The sequence below is a fragment of the Diachasmimorpha longicaudata genome, chromosome 9 (assembly GCF_034640455.1).
Source record: "Diachasmimorpha longicaudata isolate KC_UGA_2023 chromosome 9, iyDiaLong2, whole genome shotgun sequence".
NCBI lineage: Eukaryota > Metazoa > Arthropoda > Insecta > Hymenoptera > Braconidae > Diachasmimorpha > Diachasmimorpha longicaudata.
Genome location: NC_087233.1, coordinates 6,261,527 through 6,280,500, shown reverse-complemented (window position 1 = coordinate 6,280,500; position 18,974 = coordinate 6,261,527). Strand labels below are relative to the sequence as shown.

General features: G+C 39.7%; 1 protein-coding gene across 1 annotated transcript in view; it reads left to right on the top strand.

The window, feature by feature from the left end:
- The window catches only part of Sick (sickie), a 121,469-nt gene that overhangs the window by 2,374 nt on the left and 100,121 nt on the right, over positions 1-18,974 (top strand). The window contains exon 2 of the mRNA XM_064127418.1: positions 6,786-6,883. Coding sequence (XP_063983488.1) covers positions 6,818-6,883 — 66 coding nt within the window. The 5' untranslated portion in view covers positions 6,786-6,817. The remainder of the gene's footprint in view (positions 1-6,785; positions 6,884-18,974) is intronic.

Here is an 18,974-nt window from a genome sequence, read left to right as displayed (position 1 = left end):
GTCGTCACGAAGTTGACCGATAAGACCCATTTTCTGTCTCATATGTTAAATTACGACGTCTGAAAGTCACTAGTTACTACACTGCATCGATCACAATAAAAGTGAGATATCGTTTGAGTAGAATTCACGATATTTCAGTATTTATTGCAGTGGTGCATGAGAATGTTGACGTTTATTTACCTCGTGGAGAGTTGATCCGGACGTCGGTAAATCGTTAGTGTCCGCAGTCCTGAAAGGGCCAATCTTCCGGTTAGCGGTAGCATATATAGATTTTCTCGAGTGTTTAACACATCGGTGTTAATTTGCAAGGTCTGGTCAGTGGTATATTCCTTTAGCGTGTCTCCTTCGCGTTTAACCGAGTGAATAAACTATGAAAATGCATAACAAATAGGGAAGAACATTGCGATAAATGCACTGGCATTCATCACTGATTGATTAATTAAGGTTCTAGTCTACAATTAAAATTCATTTGTTGACCTCAACTAATTTCTTCTATCAGTATAGTTTATTAATTTATTAGTTATGAGTGTCGTTATTTAGAAAAAAATGAATTTCTTGAAAAATTTGTTTGCTGTCTAAGTAGAAAATATGTCATTTCCACGAACTGATCCCAGCTTTGTATCCGCCAAACTTTTCGAGTGGTCTTTCCAATACCCATAGTAATACAGAGACGGTCCTGTTAACGTCAAGATTGTTGAAGAATATGGGTGGCCTTTGGAAGGGGTAACAGACACTGATTCTGGCGCAATCAACAGCTGCATTGTCTGATGGGGCTCTCCTTGACTAAAAGCATCTCACACTTCTCCCACAAATACACGTTCGTATAACCCAGGCTCTCGGTATTAAATGGATCCTTCATATTTTGCCGACGTTGATAATTGAGTGTTCATCAGTTTTTAATGCTTCCCCTGCTCTCCCTCCTCCCCCTTTATTTGGAAAGTTTTTCAAGGATTCTTCTTATCTTTCAAGGGTATTTCTTTTGCCTCGAGGGGAGAATTGAGGGTATAATTGCAATTTTTTTTATTCGAGTTCTATTTGGAAGACGTAATTGAATGGTAGTTACCGGACAGTTTCTAATCATTTTATTTTTATCTTAAGTCTGACTAAACAGTCTGAATATGGTCCCGTTATCCGCACGAAAGTTCACTAAAAAAGTGCGTAATTTTTACCGAATATTTTGAATTTTTCTCGACGTGTGTTGAACAGTTTCATTTGTGGAAAGAAATTTGATAGTTTTTCAAAAAAAAAAAATTCCTACTCGTGCCATCTGACCATTAAACCTGTAGATGGTATTTGGATTATTTAAAAATTATGAGGTGACATTACGTTCCGCACCAGGTATTTTTTTCTTCTCTCTTCATCGCAACTTTTCTACTGAATTTATTGACCTTCCTGGGCGACATTGGGACCGACAACAAGCGAGACACCTATAATGGGACGCATAAACATGACATGGGGGGGGGGGGGCACGGGGGCAAGTGGTGATACACAGAGTAGGTAGACTGCTTCGTATATAGTAGCAAACGGCACTTTATGGGTCTCATAAAGCGATAAAGTCATCCGTACAAATGTATTCTAGTCAGCAGTTGAGGTGAAGAGGAGGGGGAGGGAGGGTGAACATGGAGAGCCACCCGGTTGCGTACCCGGTGGTTACTATCTCACCTGGAAATACCCAGCTCTCTCGGAATGACCACTCCGGGCTCTCTGTTCTGGTTAAGGTCAATGTACAACGCCAATACAAAGTTCTCTCGGTTAGTTATGTGGAACTAAATTTTGGGGTTGAGTAGGGGGGGGGGGCGAGGGGGAGTGATAAGGGCTTGTGGAATGCTTGGAGACTGTATTAATGGAGATGGGGGTGATCCAAGGGATTTTTTAATCAGGGATGTACGTTGAGAGAAATTTTTCAGTATAAATTATCGAACAAATTCTTCAGTCTTGACTTTCCATCAAATTAAAACTTTTGATTGTAATTAAAAATGGTTTTTTGATCGGAAAAATTGGATTTTTTTGTCAGTGTCAAATTCAATTAGCATTTTAAACGAATCATTGTAAAAAATTAATTTATAAATAGCAGTATTAATTCTATTTTTAGTTTATCGATAAAAAATTCATAATGACATTTGCGTAATCTCAACGTCATCTCGTATTTTCAAAAATTTCACTCGTAACTTTAACCTCCAATTCTCTGATTTACCTCCACTTATCCCTTATCTATCTATAATGAAAATAGCCGAAGGGTGTCTCCTCCAGTAGGGGACAACTACATCGTAACCGGAGGCTGTCAAGATGCCGTCTGCCAGCCGTCGGATGATATGACTTGTCTCGAAGCCTCTCAAACATATCGAGATGTCTATTATCGCTGATAACGTTAATTCCTCGTTTGGATTTGTAGAGTCCCCAGACCATTTGAATAATCCTCGATGTCTTACCCTACTTTTGCCCCATTAATATATCCCCCTCCTACCCCTTCTCGCCCAATTCTCAGTCCCCCATGTCTGGGTCATCGATCCAACCATTTTATCGTTCCTCGTGTGGGGAATTCATCAAGATTTTTTCCCTTCCGTCGAATCAAATTTACCTTTTATCCTTTATCACAGCTCCCTCCGAGGGATGCCCTCCAAGGATTGACGAAGCATGAGCATTTTCTTATCCCCTCCCCCATCCCTGTCGATAACAAGATTTTTTCCTTCGAATCGTCTATTTATTGGAAATCACATTGTCCAAGAAAAAGGATTTTCATCTGGATGTTCTTTGAGGTGGGGTGAAGAAAGGGGGGTAAATAAACTTCCTTTAAAAAGGGAACGAGAGTCACGGAAAAGGTTTATATAAGGGTCAACCTAGTGCTCCGGTAGATAAATGGCTGGCTCCTCTGAACTCCACTGATAGAGATATTAATCTTTCTCACCCGAACGTCTCATCTCACTCTTGAACCTGATCTCTCTTATTTCTTCTTCTACGTCTTCCCCTCGCACACGTCTTTCACTTGACCGCTTTGGGCTACACAAGCCTGGGTTATTTCCTCGTGTCCTCGTTCACATTTCTCGTCTGTCTTCTCTCATCCCTCGAAGGATTCTCTATTTTTTTTTAGTACTTATTATTCACAATTTTGATATACATCTCGCGTCTCTCGTGTTGGTCACATTTCTTCCTTTATTTTATAAATGTCTTATTTATTTTATTAAGACGTTTGGACGATTTTTATTGAGAGATTTTTTTTTTGATAAACGATATCGTGAGCCATTACAGCCCCAATTTTCCCACACGCGGAAGTAAACTTCTTCTTGTGTTTTTTTGCAAAGAAAAATTCATTAAAAAATGAAATTGAAAATAAAATCAAAGTAAAATTTTTACAAAAAATTTTAGAGTCATATATGTGCCGTATTAAGGTAAACTATAGCATGGAAAATGTTGAGTGATGGCGTACAATAATTTTCCCTTCGAGAAACAACATCAGGGCATGTGCTCCCCTATTATTTACCTCTGGAAAAAAAAAATTTTTCCCATTTTCAATCGAGGACCCGGTGTTACATGTATTTGTTAATCCTGGTGGGGTTTGAATATCGTGTTCCACATTTTATTATCGTATGACACAACTGTCAGTCGACAGGTGTAGACCTTCAACCCTCTTCAATAGTAACCAACTGGAAACAAACAAAATTGAAATTATTTGAATTACATTTGTGAATGGTAATGAAGGAAACAGTTTAGTGGTGTTTGGATGGTGGTTTTCCACTAAATAGTAACTTGTGCGTGGGAGTTTGAGAGAAGATACACTAGGGAGCAATATGTATAGGTGATGTTATATATAGTTTCATGGGGTAATGGGGAATGGGGAATTTCACTGGGCGGCAGAGGCAAACGGCACAGGGTGCGTTAGTGCGTGGAATTCAGGGGTGTTGTGGAGAGGCAGATCGATAGCATAAGGGGCCGCCCAGACCTTATGGTGCCTCCTCAACCTCCTCTTTCCGTTCTTCCACCACCTCTCGTGTTGCCCCTCTGTACTCATTTTTTTTTCACGTTTTTTTCTCATTTTTTTTCGCCCTGAATTTCATAAAGTGAATTAATGCACTCTTTGTGTGTGTGTGTATGTTTTTTTTTAAATTCATCAAGTTATGAGGCCCTCGGGGAATTACGGTTCTTTATGGTACAGGACAATCCATTTATTTTAATGAGAGAAAATGTTCTTCATTGAGAGAAAAAAATTAGCTCCACTGGAGAATCAGACGCTTCAGGTGAAAATATTTGATGGATTCGAGTAGATTTACTTGTGAGACTTCAGATAAATTGATTGTTGATCATTGGAAAATGTTTATAACTAGTTAAATAGCAGATAAATTTTCTAACTGATAAAATTCAGTCCCTTGACCTCATAATTTCTGGAACTGCGAAAATAATCCGATCCACGATACGACTATTCCAATCGGTCACAATTGGGTCACGCAATGGTGAATATAATGAATTTAATCACGTTTACTAAACAACTCGGAGGACCCTCAAATCCATCACGTGATCACACGCATAAAAAATGAAAATGAAAATAAATGAGGTAGGGAAAGGGAATTGAGAGTGGGTTTCACGTTCTATTCGTTCGCGGATGTGGTGATTAAAACGATACGTCCGGTTGAGGTGGTGGGGTTATTGAGTCAAGTTTCGATAGGATCTTGGGTTCTCGATCACTGTCATTCTCATGAAAATCAACACCCAAGTGCTCGGGGAAGACACATAACTGGGGAAAATTCCCTTATCCGTGAAAGCTATGAATTGAAACGCTTGAATATGCGTTGAAAGGAAAAAAAAATTTTTTCTCAAACCAGTCCTGATTAACTTTAAAAAATTGTGGCTTAAAAATTATTCTAAAAAAAGGGGGGGTTGAACCATTCATTCGCAGACCTTTCGAATCTAGTTTTAAGCCCCTCCTACATTTCAGTGATTTTTTTCTTTGACAGTCTATAATTATCTCGTTGGATTACTTCACTACAGAATTCAGTGGGAAAATTTATTTTTGAAAATTGTTGTTAATTCTCGATTTTTTGAACCCAGACGGGACTTGGTTGAACCCTTGTTCGTCTTCCTCAGTGCACACGTCAAGGACGTGGATTATTATTCTCCCTCTGGCTCAGTGCAACCCCCTTGACCTTTGGACGATCATAAAACTGGACCCCATGGCTAATCGTCGGCACGCCATTAATCTATTTACGGGGTTATAATAGGCGAATGAACTGGGTGAGTGCATTAAAAGCGGAAAATATGGCGGTTCGGTGGGTGTATTAGAAGTTTTGGGAGTCAAGTGGTGAGTGGACGGCAATTTGCTCAGCCCTTATTAGACGGTAGCATTTTACTTCGGTGATATGTGAGATGGGAAACGTCTTTTTAAGGAAAGAGAGAGGGAGAATTGGTTAATTGGGATGAGTGGATGTAAGGGGTTGTTGTGAATAATAGTTATGAAATATTCATTTGCATTTGAAGGGTTGGAAGAAAGAAAAAAAAATTAATTTGGGAGATTCAAGGGTTTTTTAAAAATAGAATTTTATTCTGAATGAATTATTTATTTGACGTGATAAATTCTTACGTTTGAAACAGATAAATTTTTTTTAATGATCAATAGATCTATTTTAATTTATATTAAATTAAATTAGTCGTTGAAAAAAATTTAAATAGTCGTTATCGTTAAAAATTTAGTGCACATCACAGAGACGTCGTGTTCCCTCGAAAAATTGGCCATAACTTTAGACTGGTTACATAACAATGTACTTAACATTTTATGAATATTGCTTAGTTACTCGTGTCAACCCTTCACGATACCCAAAATAAATACGAGCTAATCACGATGATTGTCCCATCAACTTATTCTCATTAAATTTTCATGTACGAAAATAGACGAGTGATCATGATCATGAATGTTTAGGTGGTGAATACCAAGGCGTGGTCCATTTGTCGTGGTACACACTACCAGTTAGAAGGGTGTTAACGATGTTTATGGTAGTAGTCTCGCGTTTTGTTCCCTCATGCTCCCGCAGGGTGTATCGTTAATCACGACAAATTCGCTGTGATTAATTATGCTTTTCGCCCGATTAGCTTTCCCGTATTGCAAAGCTCATTCCATTTACACTGGTTGCTTTGTTTGTTGGTATTCTGCGCTGATTATCACATCAACTCTGAATTTACCGAGAAAAAAAAATTATTTTACAGATAAAATTGTGATTTTCAATGCAATTAAATTCTTCTTCACAGATTTCTTTCAAAATAATTTAATATTTCGGGGAAAATTAATAAATATATTTAGAGGAACAACAGGGGAAGAAAAGTCTGTAAAAAATTAATGCTCCGGTCACTAGAATCGAATTAATGTTAATTTGTTAAAGGAAAAACTGATTTTTAAAATTTTTTTTTATTCAATATTCTTTTCACTCGAGCCAGTAGTGCGCAATGATGAACGATGGAGAAACGAGTCGTGTGAGCGAGTGAAAATACCGGGGAAAGCCATGAAAATGTTGAGAATTTTCGTGGTATTGGGGTGTACAGTGGAGTTATGTTGCTATTGCGGGTGAAAACCAGGGACTGTATTCTCTATCTCACTCAGTTGTTGTCACTTTGTAGCTGGGTCACGTACCTCTTCGTATTGACAAGCGAACCAGCATCCCAACCCCTCCCAGCATCAGTTCACTTCGTCTCCTTCATCTCCACCCCCCCCCCTTACACCGATGTTTTCCACCTTTTTTTATTTTCTTCCTATTTCTTCCTATGGTATTCACCCAATTAATATTTTTCTCACCTCTTTATTCCAGATTTATAATACACTCGGAGTGATGTTGGAGCGATGAATCTTCAGTCGCCGGGTCACGGGCAGCGCCCACCGCGATGCTCCCCTCAGGAGACCATCAAGGTGAGTCACCATAAGAAATTCTTTTACTTCAGAGGATCAATGATCCTCCGAAATTCAGGGAGTCACGTAGAATCTAAGGAGAGGAAGAACGACCGAAAGGGGGAAAAAAAAAATTCGGATAAAATGAGAGAGCTCTGTGGGGGTGTACACAGATAGAACAAAAGGGAAACTATTGCCAAGAGGGGATGAGGAGGGGGGGAGGGGGAGGGAATTGCATTCAGTTTTTCCTCGGTGAAACCATAACGCAGTTACCGTCATTTCTGCTCCTACACCCATTCCCCTGCGCATCACCAGGACACACGTATGTCCATCTCATATCCCCCAGTGAATTTCATGCCGGTAATTTTGTGGCGTATGTCGGCGTATGTCGAGCAGTATTACGTCGTCTTATATTTAGTGGGAAATATTGAAGAAAAATTACGGAAAATTACTGATAATGTCACTGACATTTTTCTAGTGACTTTATTCTATATTTTATTTATCTGAAATAATCCACCAAACAATTCGTTTGAGAAGAGTATTTTTGCGTGACGGTATCGTTGTCGTCGTGTCGCTGAGTGATCGAGGACAACCTGAGGTCTCCAATTCCACCAACAATGGTGGCTCGTGGGTAGAAAGCGATAGGGATGGTCACGCAACTCACCCGGTGTGCGACACTGCGGGGAATTTGTTTCGTGACGCTATCTGAAATTACTCGATGCACCAACAAACCCAAGAGCATCTGAGATTTCAACGGTAGAAAAAAAAAAAAAATTCACTCACCGTAACGACGATATTTTTTCAAAGGAAACCAACTATTCTCATTTTTTTTTTATTTTTATTTCGCTCTTCACCTTCACCTTCCTCCTCATTTCTTCATTTTAATTTAATTGGTGGCGGTGAGATGACTCGTTCATTTGACTTTGCCCTTTTGGCCGAAGGCAAAGGGCAGAATGAATTTACGAAGGTTTGGAGGGAGAGGGAAGAGAAAAAAAAAATGTGAAAAGAGGAGGTGACGTGCGTTGATGGAGTTGGAGGAGTTTGAATGTCAGATGCGTGAACTTGGAATTAATTAAGACGAGAGAAAAAGCGACAGTGATCAGTAGCCTGGAAAATTGTGGTTTCATAATTACGTGTATTGTACGGAGAGAGGAAAATGTTGGAAAAAATATCACGACAGGTGCGGTAAAAATTGCAGTTCCCCTGGATACAGTTTTTTTTTATTATAAAAAACATTTAATACAAATTATTATGCGTAGAAAATAGGAAGAGTTTTGGCCCTCTATCCCTCGTCTTTTCATTTTCTTTTTTTTTTTATTAAACAAATGATTTATTTTTTAAAATGAGGGATTTATCGGCAAAAAGTATAATTTCTTTTTTATCACGAATTTTTTGAACGATTTCGTGAATAAAATGATACTTAACTTGTCACATCCCTTCTATTTCCAAATATTTATGTTCCAATACACTTTGAATAAACTTTACAAAGCCAACAATCAACAAACACCCGGGTACACCATTGGGGTTTAAAGAAAACAAGAGAAGCTTGAAAAAAAAAATGAAAATACGAGGTTTGGTGGGCACGCGGTTTGCTCGGTGGCCAGGGGCGAGGGTCGCTGTACCTCAATCGTAAGAGGGTGAGTGAGATGTTGGGGGACTAGGGTGAGAGATTTCGGACGTTAGGTTGAGCCACGCCCCGGCCATGAGGACAAGATGATACCGTCCCTCTTTTCGTGTCCTCCAGCGCTTCCATAACCTCCCTTAGTTTCAGATAATTAAAGATACAACGCCTCCGCGTGTCTTTTGCTCATCTCGCTTAGAATTCAGGGGATGTTGGGTAGGAGGTGGGGGATGAATCGTGGAGGGATGAGAATGAGGGAAAATCCCTTTCCCTCGGATACCACGATGGCAAATTGGCTTACGCCTGCAAAATCTTGCGACCAGTGAATTTTCCACTTTCTTGAAGAGTGAGGGAACAAATTAACTGTTGTATTTTTATGGGGGAGATATTTCGGGAAATTTAGCGTGAAAGAAAATGGGGGTTATTGTTTGCTCCGGGGGTCGATACATTCTTTTCTAACACGAGGAGAGAACAAAAAGTGGGAAGAGTCAATCAAATTTGTTTTTTATTTTTCAATTGAGTTAGTTTTTCGTCAGATTTTTTATTCCGCTTTTTCACGTAGATTTTTTCCACTTCAATAAATTTAAAAAAATATTTTGAACAATCGACTGCAATAAAATTATTCGAAGGCACTTTGGTTCAGAATTGCGAAATTTTTTGGGTAATTTTTACCGAATTTTTCACTTTGCTTTTAGTTGACGGAATTTATCAATAAAAAAATCAGTTTTATTTTCCATTTTCCAAAGAAAAAATTCTCACACTCTCCATTTTTCCGTTTTACTTTACCTCTGGGTAAGAATTGAGAATCGATAGCTCTCCCCGCTTCCCCGGAAGAGTGAGCCTCGAGTTTCTGTAACTTCAGAAACGAGGGGGTGAAGAAAAGAGGGATAGAGGAGATAGAGAGAGAGAGAGAGAGATAGAGAGGGAGGGAGTGAGGGTGGGTGAAGAAGTAAGACTGTAGGTATCCCGCAATGACTGGCGTAGGGGTGAGATGGCCGTGTGGGTGCACAACTCGAGCCGGTATACCCCTAGAATTCAGGGGGTTTCCGGATATTTATGTGACAGCAGCTGTAACGCTGGGAGGAGGCTCTCCTCCTCCCCCCCTATTTCCTCACCCTTCCCCGCTATACCATCCACCAAATTCCCCGAGTCTAAGCCCATCTATGGCAACTATACCCCACCCCAATCCCTCGTTTTGTCGTTTGCCTTCGAACAATTTTTTTTTATAACATCACGCAATCTTGAGGGGTTTTTTTTTTTTTTTCGTTTTGGATATTTTTGGAGGAGATAAGGGTTGTTTACGACTTACAGAGATGGAGGGGGGGATCATTTTCAACGGAGCTGATGATTCTACGGGGATATTTGGAGGGGGGAGATCAGTGAGTGACGCGATTTCGTAATAATTTTGTCGAAGTAGGTCGACGATTGAGGGAAATACTATCAGTTGAGTGCACCTTAAAAAATGGGGTCTTCTACAAAATTTATAGTACCACAATTTTATTCGTCTTCTTAACTTATTGCCGATGTCTGATCAAACCCCGACTTTATTCACTTACACACCGTCCCCTCAGTATTTCGAATTACCCGCGTTAATTATCACGCTCATGACTTCCCAAAATAATAATAAAAAATGATAAAAATTAATGTGAAATTTTCCCCCACTTTTTAATCCCTTTTCATCTTAATAACCATTACTCTTTGATGAAGTCGAGGATACGAGACGAAAGTTAGTTCTTTCATCAAGGGAGAGAGAGTACCTGGTGTGCCCCGATGCAATTCTCTTTTCTCTACATTTTTAAATAGAAAAGAAAAAAAAAAACTGAAAATTCCCTCGTGGGAAAAATACATTAAAGTGGACCAACGTAAAATGGACATACGTCAGTAGTATACATTGAAGTAGTCGATGAAATTCCAACAGTTACGAGTACATGTCTGACTGTAGCTGGCAATTCACCCCTCTCTCCTGGCATTCGTTGATTTAGCCTCGACTATCCATCACGCGAGAGTAAATTCCCATAAGAGACTCGTATAAATCTCCCTTCATTAGGACGAATTAAAACGAGAGTTGAGTGAGCGTGAAATATGGCTTTTGGAGTTCAAACAATTTTTCAACCCCCTCCCGAACAGACTGGACGAGCGAAACAATTAAACATCACTTTGTATTTTTTTTTTCCCCGGCTTTAAAAAAAATATTGAGAATAAAAGTTACTTTACAATTCGGAGGGGGATATACATACTAAATGATAAATAAATAAGTGAATAAATACCAGAAATATTTATTGTATTTGACAATGCAACAAAGACCAAAATAGACGAATGATACAACAAATGAATTAATATAGCAGATATTAATTCAAATTGATAAAATATTAACAATTCGTTTCAAATATTCAGAAAAGTTTTTCTTTAACTGTTTGGGTGAAAATCGAATTTTCCACTGACCCGTGCACATCAGGAATGTAACCATCGGATACCCGAGGTTCCACCTTCTGGCGGCAAAATTACCATTCCCGTGGGTTCAAGGGTTTCAAGCGTAAGAAAACCACAGGAGAATCTCAAATCCTACCTTCGAAAATGCCGGGTTTATGTGGGGATCGTTCGACGTGCAGACCTCCTGCACACGAATACCTCAAAGTCACTCGTAAACCTCACACCATCCCATCCACTTTGAAACTTAGGACTCATTATGTAGACACTTGCGATTACCAAAGTTTTGGGATGTGCAGGAGGAAACGTGCGCTCTTGAACAAATGATCAAGTTTTGTTTATGAATTTTGGGATGGGATGGTGCCCGGGGGGTGGGGTGGGGGGACATTATGTTTTTTGATGCCTTGTTGAGGGGCTGGAGGATGGAGAAAAGTTGGTTAAGATGTTATAAATTAATAATTTATGGTTTACTCGGGTATTTGGAGGGGAAAAAGGAAAATGCCGAGGAAAGAATTATTTTTTTTTAAGAACTTTTAATTGTTTTACAACTGCAACGATTCTGAGTCATTTGAAATGTGCAGATGTTTGATTAGTTAGAGAAGTTTTTTTTCTTTCAATTAAAAAAATCATTTAATCTGAAGAACCGAATTTTCGAGAATTTAATGAATTTTGATTACTCATTCGTAAACAGCGAATATTAAAAAAAAATTGTAGATAATATCGGATGTTTTCGCCATTCTCATTTAACTGAAAGACTCTCTTCAAACTCGCATATTCCACTGGCACGCAACCATTGCGATAGTTGAATTCGCAACATTATCCGACATCTGAGAGAATGAATCACGTGGAAAAAAACCACTGAAAATATCGCGTGATATTTTATGGCATATCGAAATCTATCTCCGGACATTTCGCTGTGGTTTTCACATTGTCACCGATCGCAAATACATTATCGAATTTTTTTTTCCGCGTACGCAACTATATTTCTTACCCCCCAGTGACGAAAAAAATCGAAGGGTTTGGTTGAAAAAAAAAATGGTCTGCATGCGAAGATTGTACACGAGAGTCGCACGATAAACATGAGGAATTTCTGATGTTTGATGGAGGATACGGGGAGGGAAGGAGAGTAAAAATGACGAGTGCGTGAGGGTATGTGACTTGAAGGGCCAAAGAAAATTCAAGACGTGGGAGAAATTTAAATTGAGATGAACATCTCGACGGTTCTCGACCATTTTTCAATTGTCCTCACCCCCCTTATTTTTTATGATTGATTTCGTGTCATCTATTCATATCCAGTATCTCATTATCTCGTATATTTTTTATCCGGAAATATTCGGTGGAGATAAATTCATTTAAACATTCAGTACAATTTTCTGGAAATTTTCATTCCATTTCAGTGGCATTTCACTTAATTTTGACATTGCAAATTCACTACTCAACGCAGATAGAAAAATATTTACTCGTTGCACCGCCTGAGCTGTCAAATAATTATCTAAAAAACATTTTTCAAATTTATACTGAGGAAAAATCTGCGAAACATTTTTAATTTTTCTTTGTTTATCCGGCAAAATGTCCTGAACTTGGACAATCGTTTGTCTCACTATAAATAAACATCTACACCCCTCCAACACTTAAACCGATCGTCGCTTACAAGATATGAGGATTAACCGTACGCGTTTAAACTCGTAAACTCGCTAATACAATTTCCGTGATATCATCGGCGAAAGGAAAGGAAAACGAATAATAAAAGAAAAAAAAAATACCGAATGCACGGGAATAAGCGTGGAAATGTGGAAAGAGGCCGCGATTCATCCCCTTGAAAGTTTAAAGTCAACTTTCGCTTTTCCCCCATCTGCTACACCCTCTCGTTCTCCACTCCCTCCCTATATTCCTCTCTTCCCTCCCTACCTGCAGCCCAAGGTAATGCCTCCCGCAATAAACGTTCTACTCTGGACAAAACTTTACCGTCGTAACAATGCGCATGATCTAACGGCCACGTGGGAAAATCCACCACCATCCACTCACCCCCTCATACGAAACTTTCCCTCTCGTGTTATGGGCATTAGGCCACGGTGATAGTGAAAACTGGAGGCTCCAAAGCGTCTTAATTTAAGACGTTGAAGTCATATATTTAATGTGCTAAAATGAGACGATTGACCAGTTGAATTTTTTATTTATATCTCCGGATCTAAGAGAGATAGCGAAATTTTTGTTATAACATTTATTGTAGTGCTCGATTTGTTTTACAAAAAATGTTCTGACACAAATTTTGATATCTTTTTTAGATTCCAAGATATTGATCAATATGCGTTCAATAGTACAAAGTGGCTCGATCGATCACTTCACTACTGATTTGATAAATATACATTTATTTATTTATTTATTTATTTATTTGTCTATTAGGGTTTGGCTGGGGACTGAAGTAGCTTCTATACCATACGATATATCTAAAAGAATAATATTTTCACCTGAAATAAAAGAGAGTGAAATGAAAAGTTGATAATCTTCGAAGGGAAGAATATATTTTTCTTTCTCAGTGTGCGTTAAATTATCTTCGTAAAAGTATTTTCTCCACCACAATTTTCCGTATTACACTCAAGTTTTATTCCACCTGCATAGCATCTCCTCACCCCCAAATGTGTGGCTTTTCCCCTCAATTTTTTTTTTCCCTCATTCTTTCATTTTCATTATTCCTCCCCTTTTTAACGAGACCCCAAGAGTACGAGGTTCGAATAAATTTCATTGAATGAAGTATCGTCTCGGACATTTGAATTTTCCGGATGGTATAATCGATCAATTCACAGAATCGATTAAAATTAATGCAGAACCTAATGGAATTCGCCGGAATGAATGGGAATTTTTTTTTCTTTTTTTTTTTCTAATGAAAAATGTTGTTTGTTGTAACTGTCGAGTGGGGAGGGAGTGATACTTTGTGGGTGCAGGGTATACCCGCCAAGAGGACAATAGTTATACGTTGGTTTGAATTAATGGCAAATCCATAGTCAACCCTCAGTTGGCTGAGGGCGCGTAAGCTCTTACTCGACCCTCTTCTTTGGTACCAACCACATTCTACCGGGTGAATGTCATGGGCTCCATCTCACGCAGACTCACGCAATGCTCTTCGTTCATCCTCGTTATCCACTTTTTCTGTCATTGGTGTCTGGTTGTTATCCAACGAGAGATCCCATTGCCGTCGGTAATGGGGCGTTCTGCTTTCCGGCAGTTGTTCTTGAATGTTAAGGGCTATTCGAAGATCGTGATTATGGGAAATGGAGGCGGCAGTTAAGGATATTCAGGATATCCAAGTGACTTTTGCTACAGTTTCAGCCATTTTCAGACATCAAATTTTCTGGTAAATTGACTCAGGATATTTTTTTTTCTAATAACAAAAAACTTTCCAATTTTCTTTTTTCGAATATTCGAGTTATTTAGTCGATGAAAAAATTCACCCAGGTTGCAATATTATTGCAAAAATATCCTCTGATTTATTTACCAACGGATTTAGTCCGTTGAAGGGTTGAAGGGAATAATAAATCGCAAATAATTTGGATTTTGGAAAAATTGTCGCGGTTGATAGGGAACTGCGCAGGAAAATTGAATCGTTATATCGACAGGACATATGCCACATGCAATTGCCTGCATTTTAGGGGTAACATTGTATGGAGGAGGTAAATGACTCGTGCACCCTGATGCCGACTTAAGCTCGTACGTGGGGACGCCTACGACAGGGGTAGAAAATCCACCGGCGCGGTGTAATCTTCCTATGGTACACCATCGAGTGTAACTGATCCCATTAGTGGAATATACGGATTATAAGTTGTAATCTTCGGGTGAAGAATTCCCCTGACGATTATTCATTCTTTCTTTGTCTTTCTAATTTACCAAATTTTTCCTGATCACTCAGTAATTCTGGAGGGAAAGGAAAACATAAAAATCCCTATCACAACCCTTTATGGGTCTTGTCTCGCTTCTCTGCTGATTTACTGACCACTAGAATATTTATCTGTTGGAAATTAAAAATCTTAGTCAACTGGGACAGTGATAGGGCCCGTTAATTAATTGAATTTTAACCCCATTCTCAACCCTAAGAACTTACTTACCGGGAGATATCGATCTTCCGTGAAATTGGTGTCAAAATATTTTTCTACTCTGAGATTCAAGAAAAGCATATACAATTCCCGCACCCTTTATACTCCAGACTGATGGAACGCACGGGGGGGGGGGGGTGAGCGAACGGTGGAAAATACCCCATACAAAAACATGGCCCGCGGTGGTGGAGGGAGTGAGAGGGAGTGAAATGAACGTACCGAGGGGTTCCTAACCGATGAGATTTTATCCAAATGGTATTCATGAGCTATGCATTGCACTATTCAACAATAACCACCCAACGGAAGATGGAAGATGGTGATAATACACCCTCGACATTTCTATTATTCCCAAAAAACTGTGTAACTCGATTATTCGGGGCTTTTGTAGTCTTCGATTGAATCGATTCCAAGATTGTAATGGATAGATCCGGTCATTCTGGGGTATTTAGGTCAGAATTCAGGTTGAAAAAATTTTTTTCAATCCAATTAACCTTTACCTGGAGGAAACATTTATCCAAAAAATCGTCTTCGAAGATCGATGATCCCCCAAAAATAATTTATTCTCATTAAGTTGGGGGAGGCCAACTGAATTCGTGTGTTAGTTCAATATATTTAAAGTTGACGATTTAAAAAAAAATAAACAGACGAAAAAAAATTTAACATCAAAATTAGACATTCAGAGGGTTAAATAAGGGACGAAGTTTAGTTTTATCCCAAAAATTATCCTCCCAAGTCTCATTTTTTCACCAAAATTGCACCTAACAATTGTCATTGTCATTCATGGTCTCATGTGATTGTCATTTCGTCTCACGTATCGACCTCCAGACATTTCATTTTTATTCAAAATTTCATTTCGTATGATAAAACATGTCCCCCCCAGTGTTCATGCAACCGCGATTGCCAAGAATTGCTGAGTGTTGCTAGATGCAATATGGTGTAGAAAGATGTAGCCCAACCCCCTTGTGAATGGTAACGTACCGAATGTAATTAGTTTTTAGCCCCACGGCTATGATACGTTTGAAGGGGTCGAAGAGCCCCCAGAATCATAAGGGAATGTCGACTGGATGGAGGGGGGAGATTTTGTGGTGTCTAGCACTGGCGCCTAGTCCCAATCTATGCATTGAATAGACCAATGGGGGCTGGTGTACAACCAATACATCGACATTCAACACAGACGTTATTTCGGCGCGTTCTTATGCTCGGATAACGTTGCGGGGGGTGGGGGGGGGGAGGGTGTATCGCCTAGGGGTGATTTCAGTTTGCTAGGGGCACTCTTGGCAAGTGCATCTATTGTCTGAGCCCAAAAACCTGAAAATACGCTTATCAAGCCCTTTTCCTTTTATCTTCAATGGGAGATTTCATCGGTGATTGGTGATAGGTGATGAGTGTGAGGTGATGGTGAGTGCTGAAGTGATCTGTGATGTGATGTGAATTTTTTTTTGGAAAATTAGAGGGTTGAATTAGTGTTCTGATGTGCCCTTTTTCTTGAAAAAACGTTTGTGATGAGGTACAGTGCAGCTGACGTGAGACGTTGGGGCCCAATGTCTTGAAGGCCCTTCTCCTTCCAGTAATATTACCAAGTTCGTGGTATTTTGTATTGGAAGATGAGCACGTGTGACCAGAATGTTGGTTGGGACACTGATATTGAATAATAATCCGTTTCTGTGAATAAATAATAATAATAAGGGGAAGGAGGATAACAGAAGTGGCGGATTTGGGCAGCACAACAGAAAAAAAAGGATCAGGGAAGGAGTAGAGGGACAGGAGGTACCAGAGATACTCAGAAATGTTTCAGGGGGTGGACAGGGGGAGGTGAAGGGCTAAACAAATGTATAGATAGGTTTTACATGGGATAATAAATGGACCAAGTGCAGGTGAAGAGACTGTAAAGATGATGAGAACCAGAGGAAGGGACATGACTCGATGTAAAAGTAAATAAAACATTTTCAACATCAAAGACAAAATGAATTGAGTCGGATAATGATCGCTTCCAAGAGGAGGACCTTCCACGTCGACTGGGACTCCCCAAGCGCCCAAACAGGCACCGTAAAACGTCGACCTGCGTCTATGATCGCTTCAACAACAAAATCCACGTTCTTTGAAACAATTGAGTTATTTAAACTCGAGGATCATCCCCGAGGTTTCGATCTACATCGTCTGACGTCTACCAACGAACCGAAGAATCTCAAAAAGCAACAACTCCATCATTCTGGATCACTGGAGGATGATTTGGACAGGGAAGTGGGGGGTGAGAGACTCGTCGAGTTAAGAAGCGTGAAACGAATGTCAAAGGTCGCTGTTAGGAGGGAGTTTGGACTGAAACTTGCCAAGAACGTTGTCTGGAAGTCCAGGGGTAAGAATGGGGGAGGAAAAACGAGTCATATTCCTAAGCCCAGGATCAATCCATCGACTTCGAGGAGGCAATTGGTTAATTCTAGTTCAGAGAGCTCTGGCATTGGGTCACCTTTATCACCTTTGTCACCCCAGAATGATTCACGTGGATCTGTTAGGAAGAGTGACAGCAGGAGTTCGGGAATTGCATCACCTGATTCACCTGATTCACCCCTTTCACCGGATAGCCAACAGTATTCGGCGATTTATCTCATTCAACAGCAGTTGGAGAAACTTAAAAATTGTTCGTGCGAGAGGAGACAAGCTGAGGTTAGTCATTTAACCTTAGAATAATGAGCTTCTGGTCTCGTTAATTAATATTAAAAAATATTTTAAAAACCACCTAAAATTTTTTTGTCCGTGAAATGATGCGGTTTGTTCGATTCTACCGCACGTATTTGATAATCGAAATATCGAAATGTGATGTACAAAGGGGGAAGGAAATAGTACAGAATTCTGAATGCGAGGTCTCAGTCTGATTCTGGTGGTTAGTGGGGAGGGGGTGGGTGGGGGGTGGATTGGGGATAAGGGGTCCCCGCAAGATTGAAGAGTCTAGCGTCGATACGAGTCCCATAAATCTTGTGAGTCACATTCTGGGGGTGGCGTGCCTTCTTTTGGGACATACAAACACACATAAGTAACACATTCGGTGTGTTGAGCCCACGTGGTACTGAGAAATTACATAGGTCTCCTTCCCCCCCTCCCCCTTGTCCTTATTTTTACCGTAGCTACGCAACCCCTCAACCGGGTGAATCTCAACGGCGTACGAGCACGCGCACCAACGTCGTGTCCCATTCACAAGTGAAATAGAGGGTGGAGGGTGGAGGGTGGATCTTGGTGACAGAATTCCATTAGTCTCGTACACCCCTGTTTCCACTTTGATTTTTTTGTAACGTTTACCCGGTGAGCTTTACACAAGTGTTTTTGGGAAAAGCTCTCCGGGTTCTGCCGGCCGAGGGCGACACTATCGTAAACTCATTCAATTTTATTTATTTATTTTGTGAGAACTGGTGGGAGGAGATGAGTTGAATATTTGGTGAATATCTCCGAAGATATGGGAGATAGAAAAATTATTGTATGAATGTTTATTGTAGCTGTTGATTTGATCTACAAAAAAGTTATTACAAAAATTTTGATGTCTCCGTTAGGTACCGAGACATTTGTCAAAGATTGGAGAAATGTTGAAAGTAAGAGGGAAATTGGTCGTCCGAAAAAATATTGCTATCGTAGAAAATCAATAAAATTCAATCGGTTCAATCGGTTCATAGTGTTCCCATCAATAATTAAATTCCATCCATGGCAAAAATTTTGCGTTTACCCATCACAACCGACCGCCATTTCAATGGTTAAAAATACAATCTTCTGCCTCTTGATTTTTCCCTCCAATTCCAATCCTTTCACTCACGGTCAAACCGTAATTAAATGAAACCCCATATGACACATCAAACGAACAGAGAATTCAGTCCCTTGGCATTTCCACTCATCATCCACAGGCTGACACTTTTCCTGTTTAATCCCTGGGAGATGAAATACTAAATAGACTGTAGTCCCTCCATACACTTCACCCCTGTGACATTCACAAAAT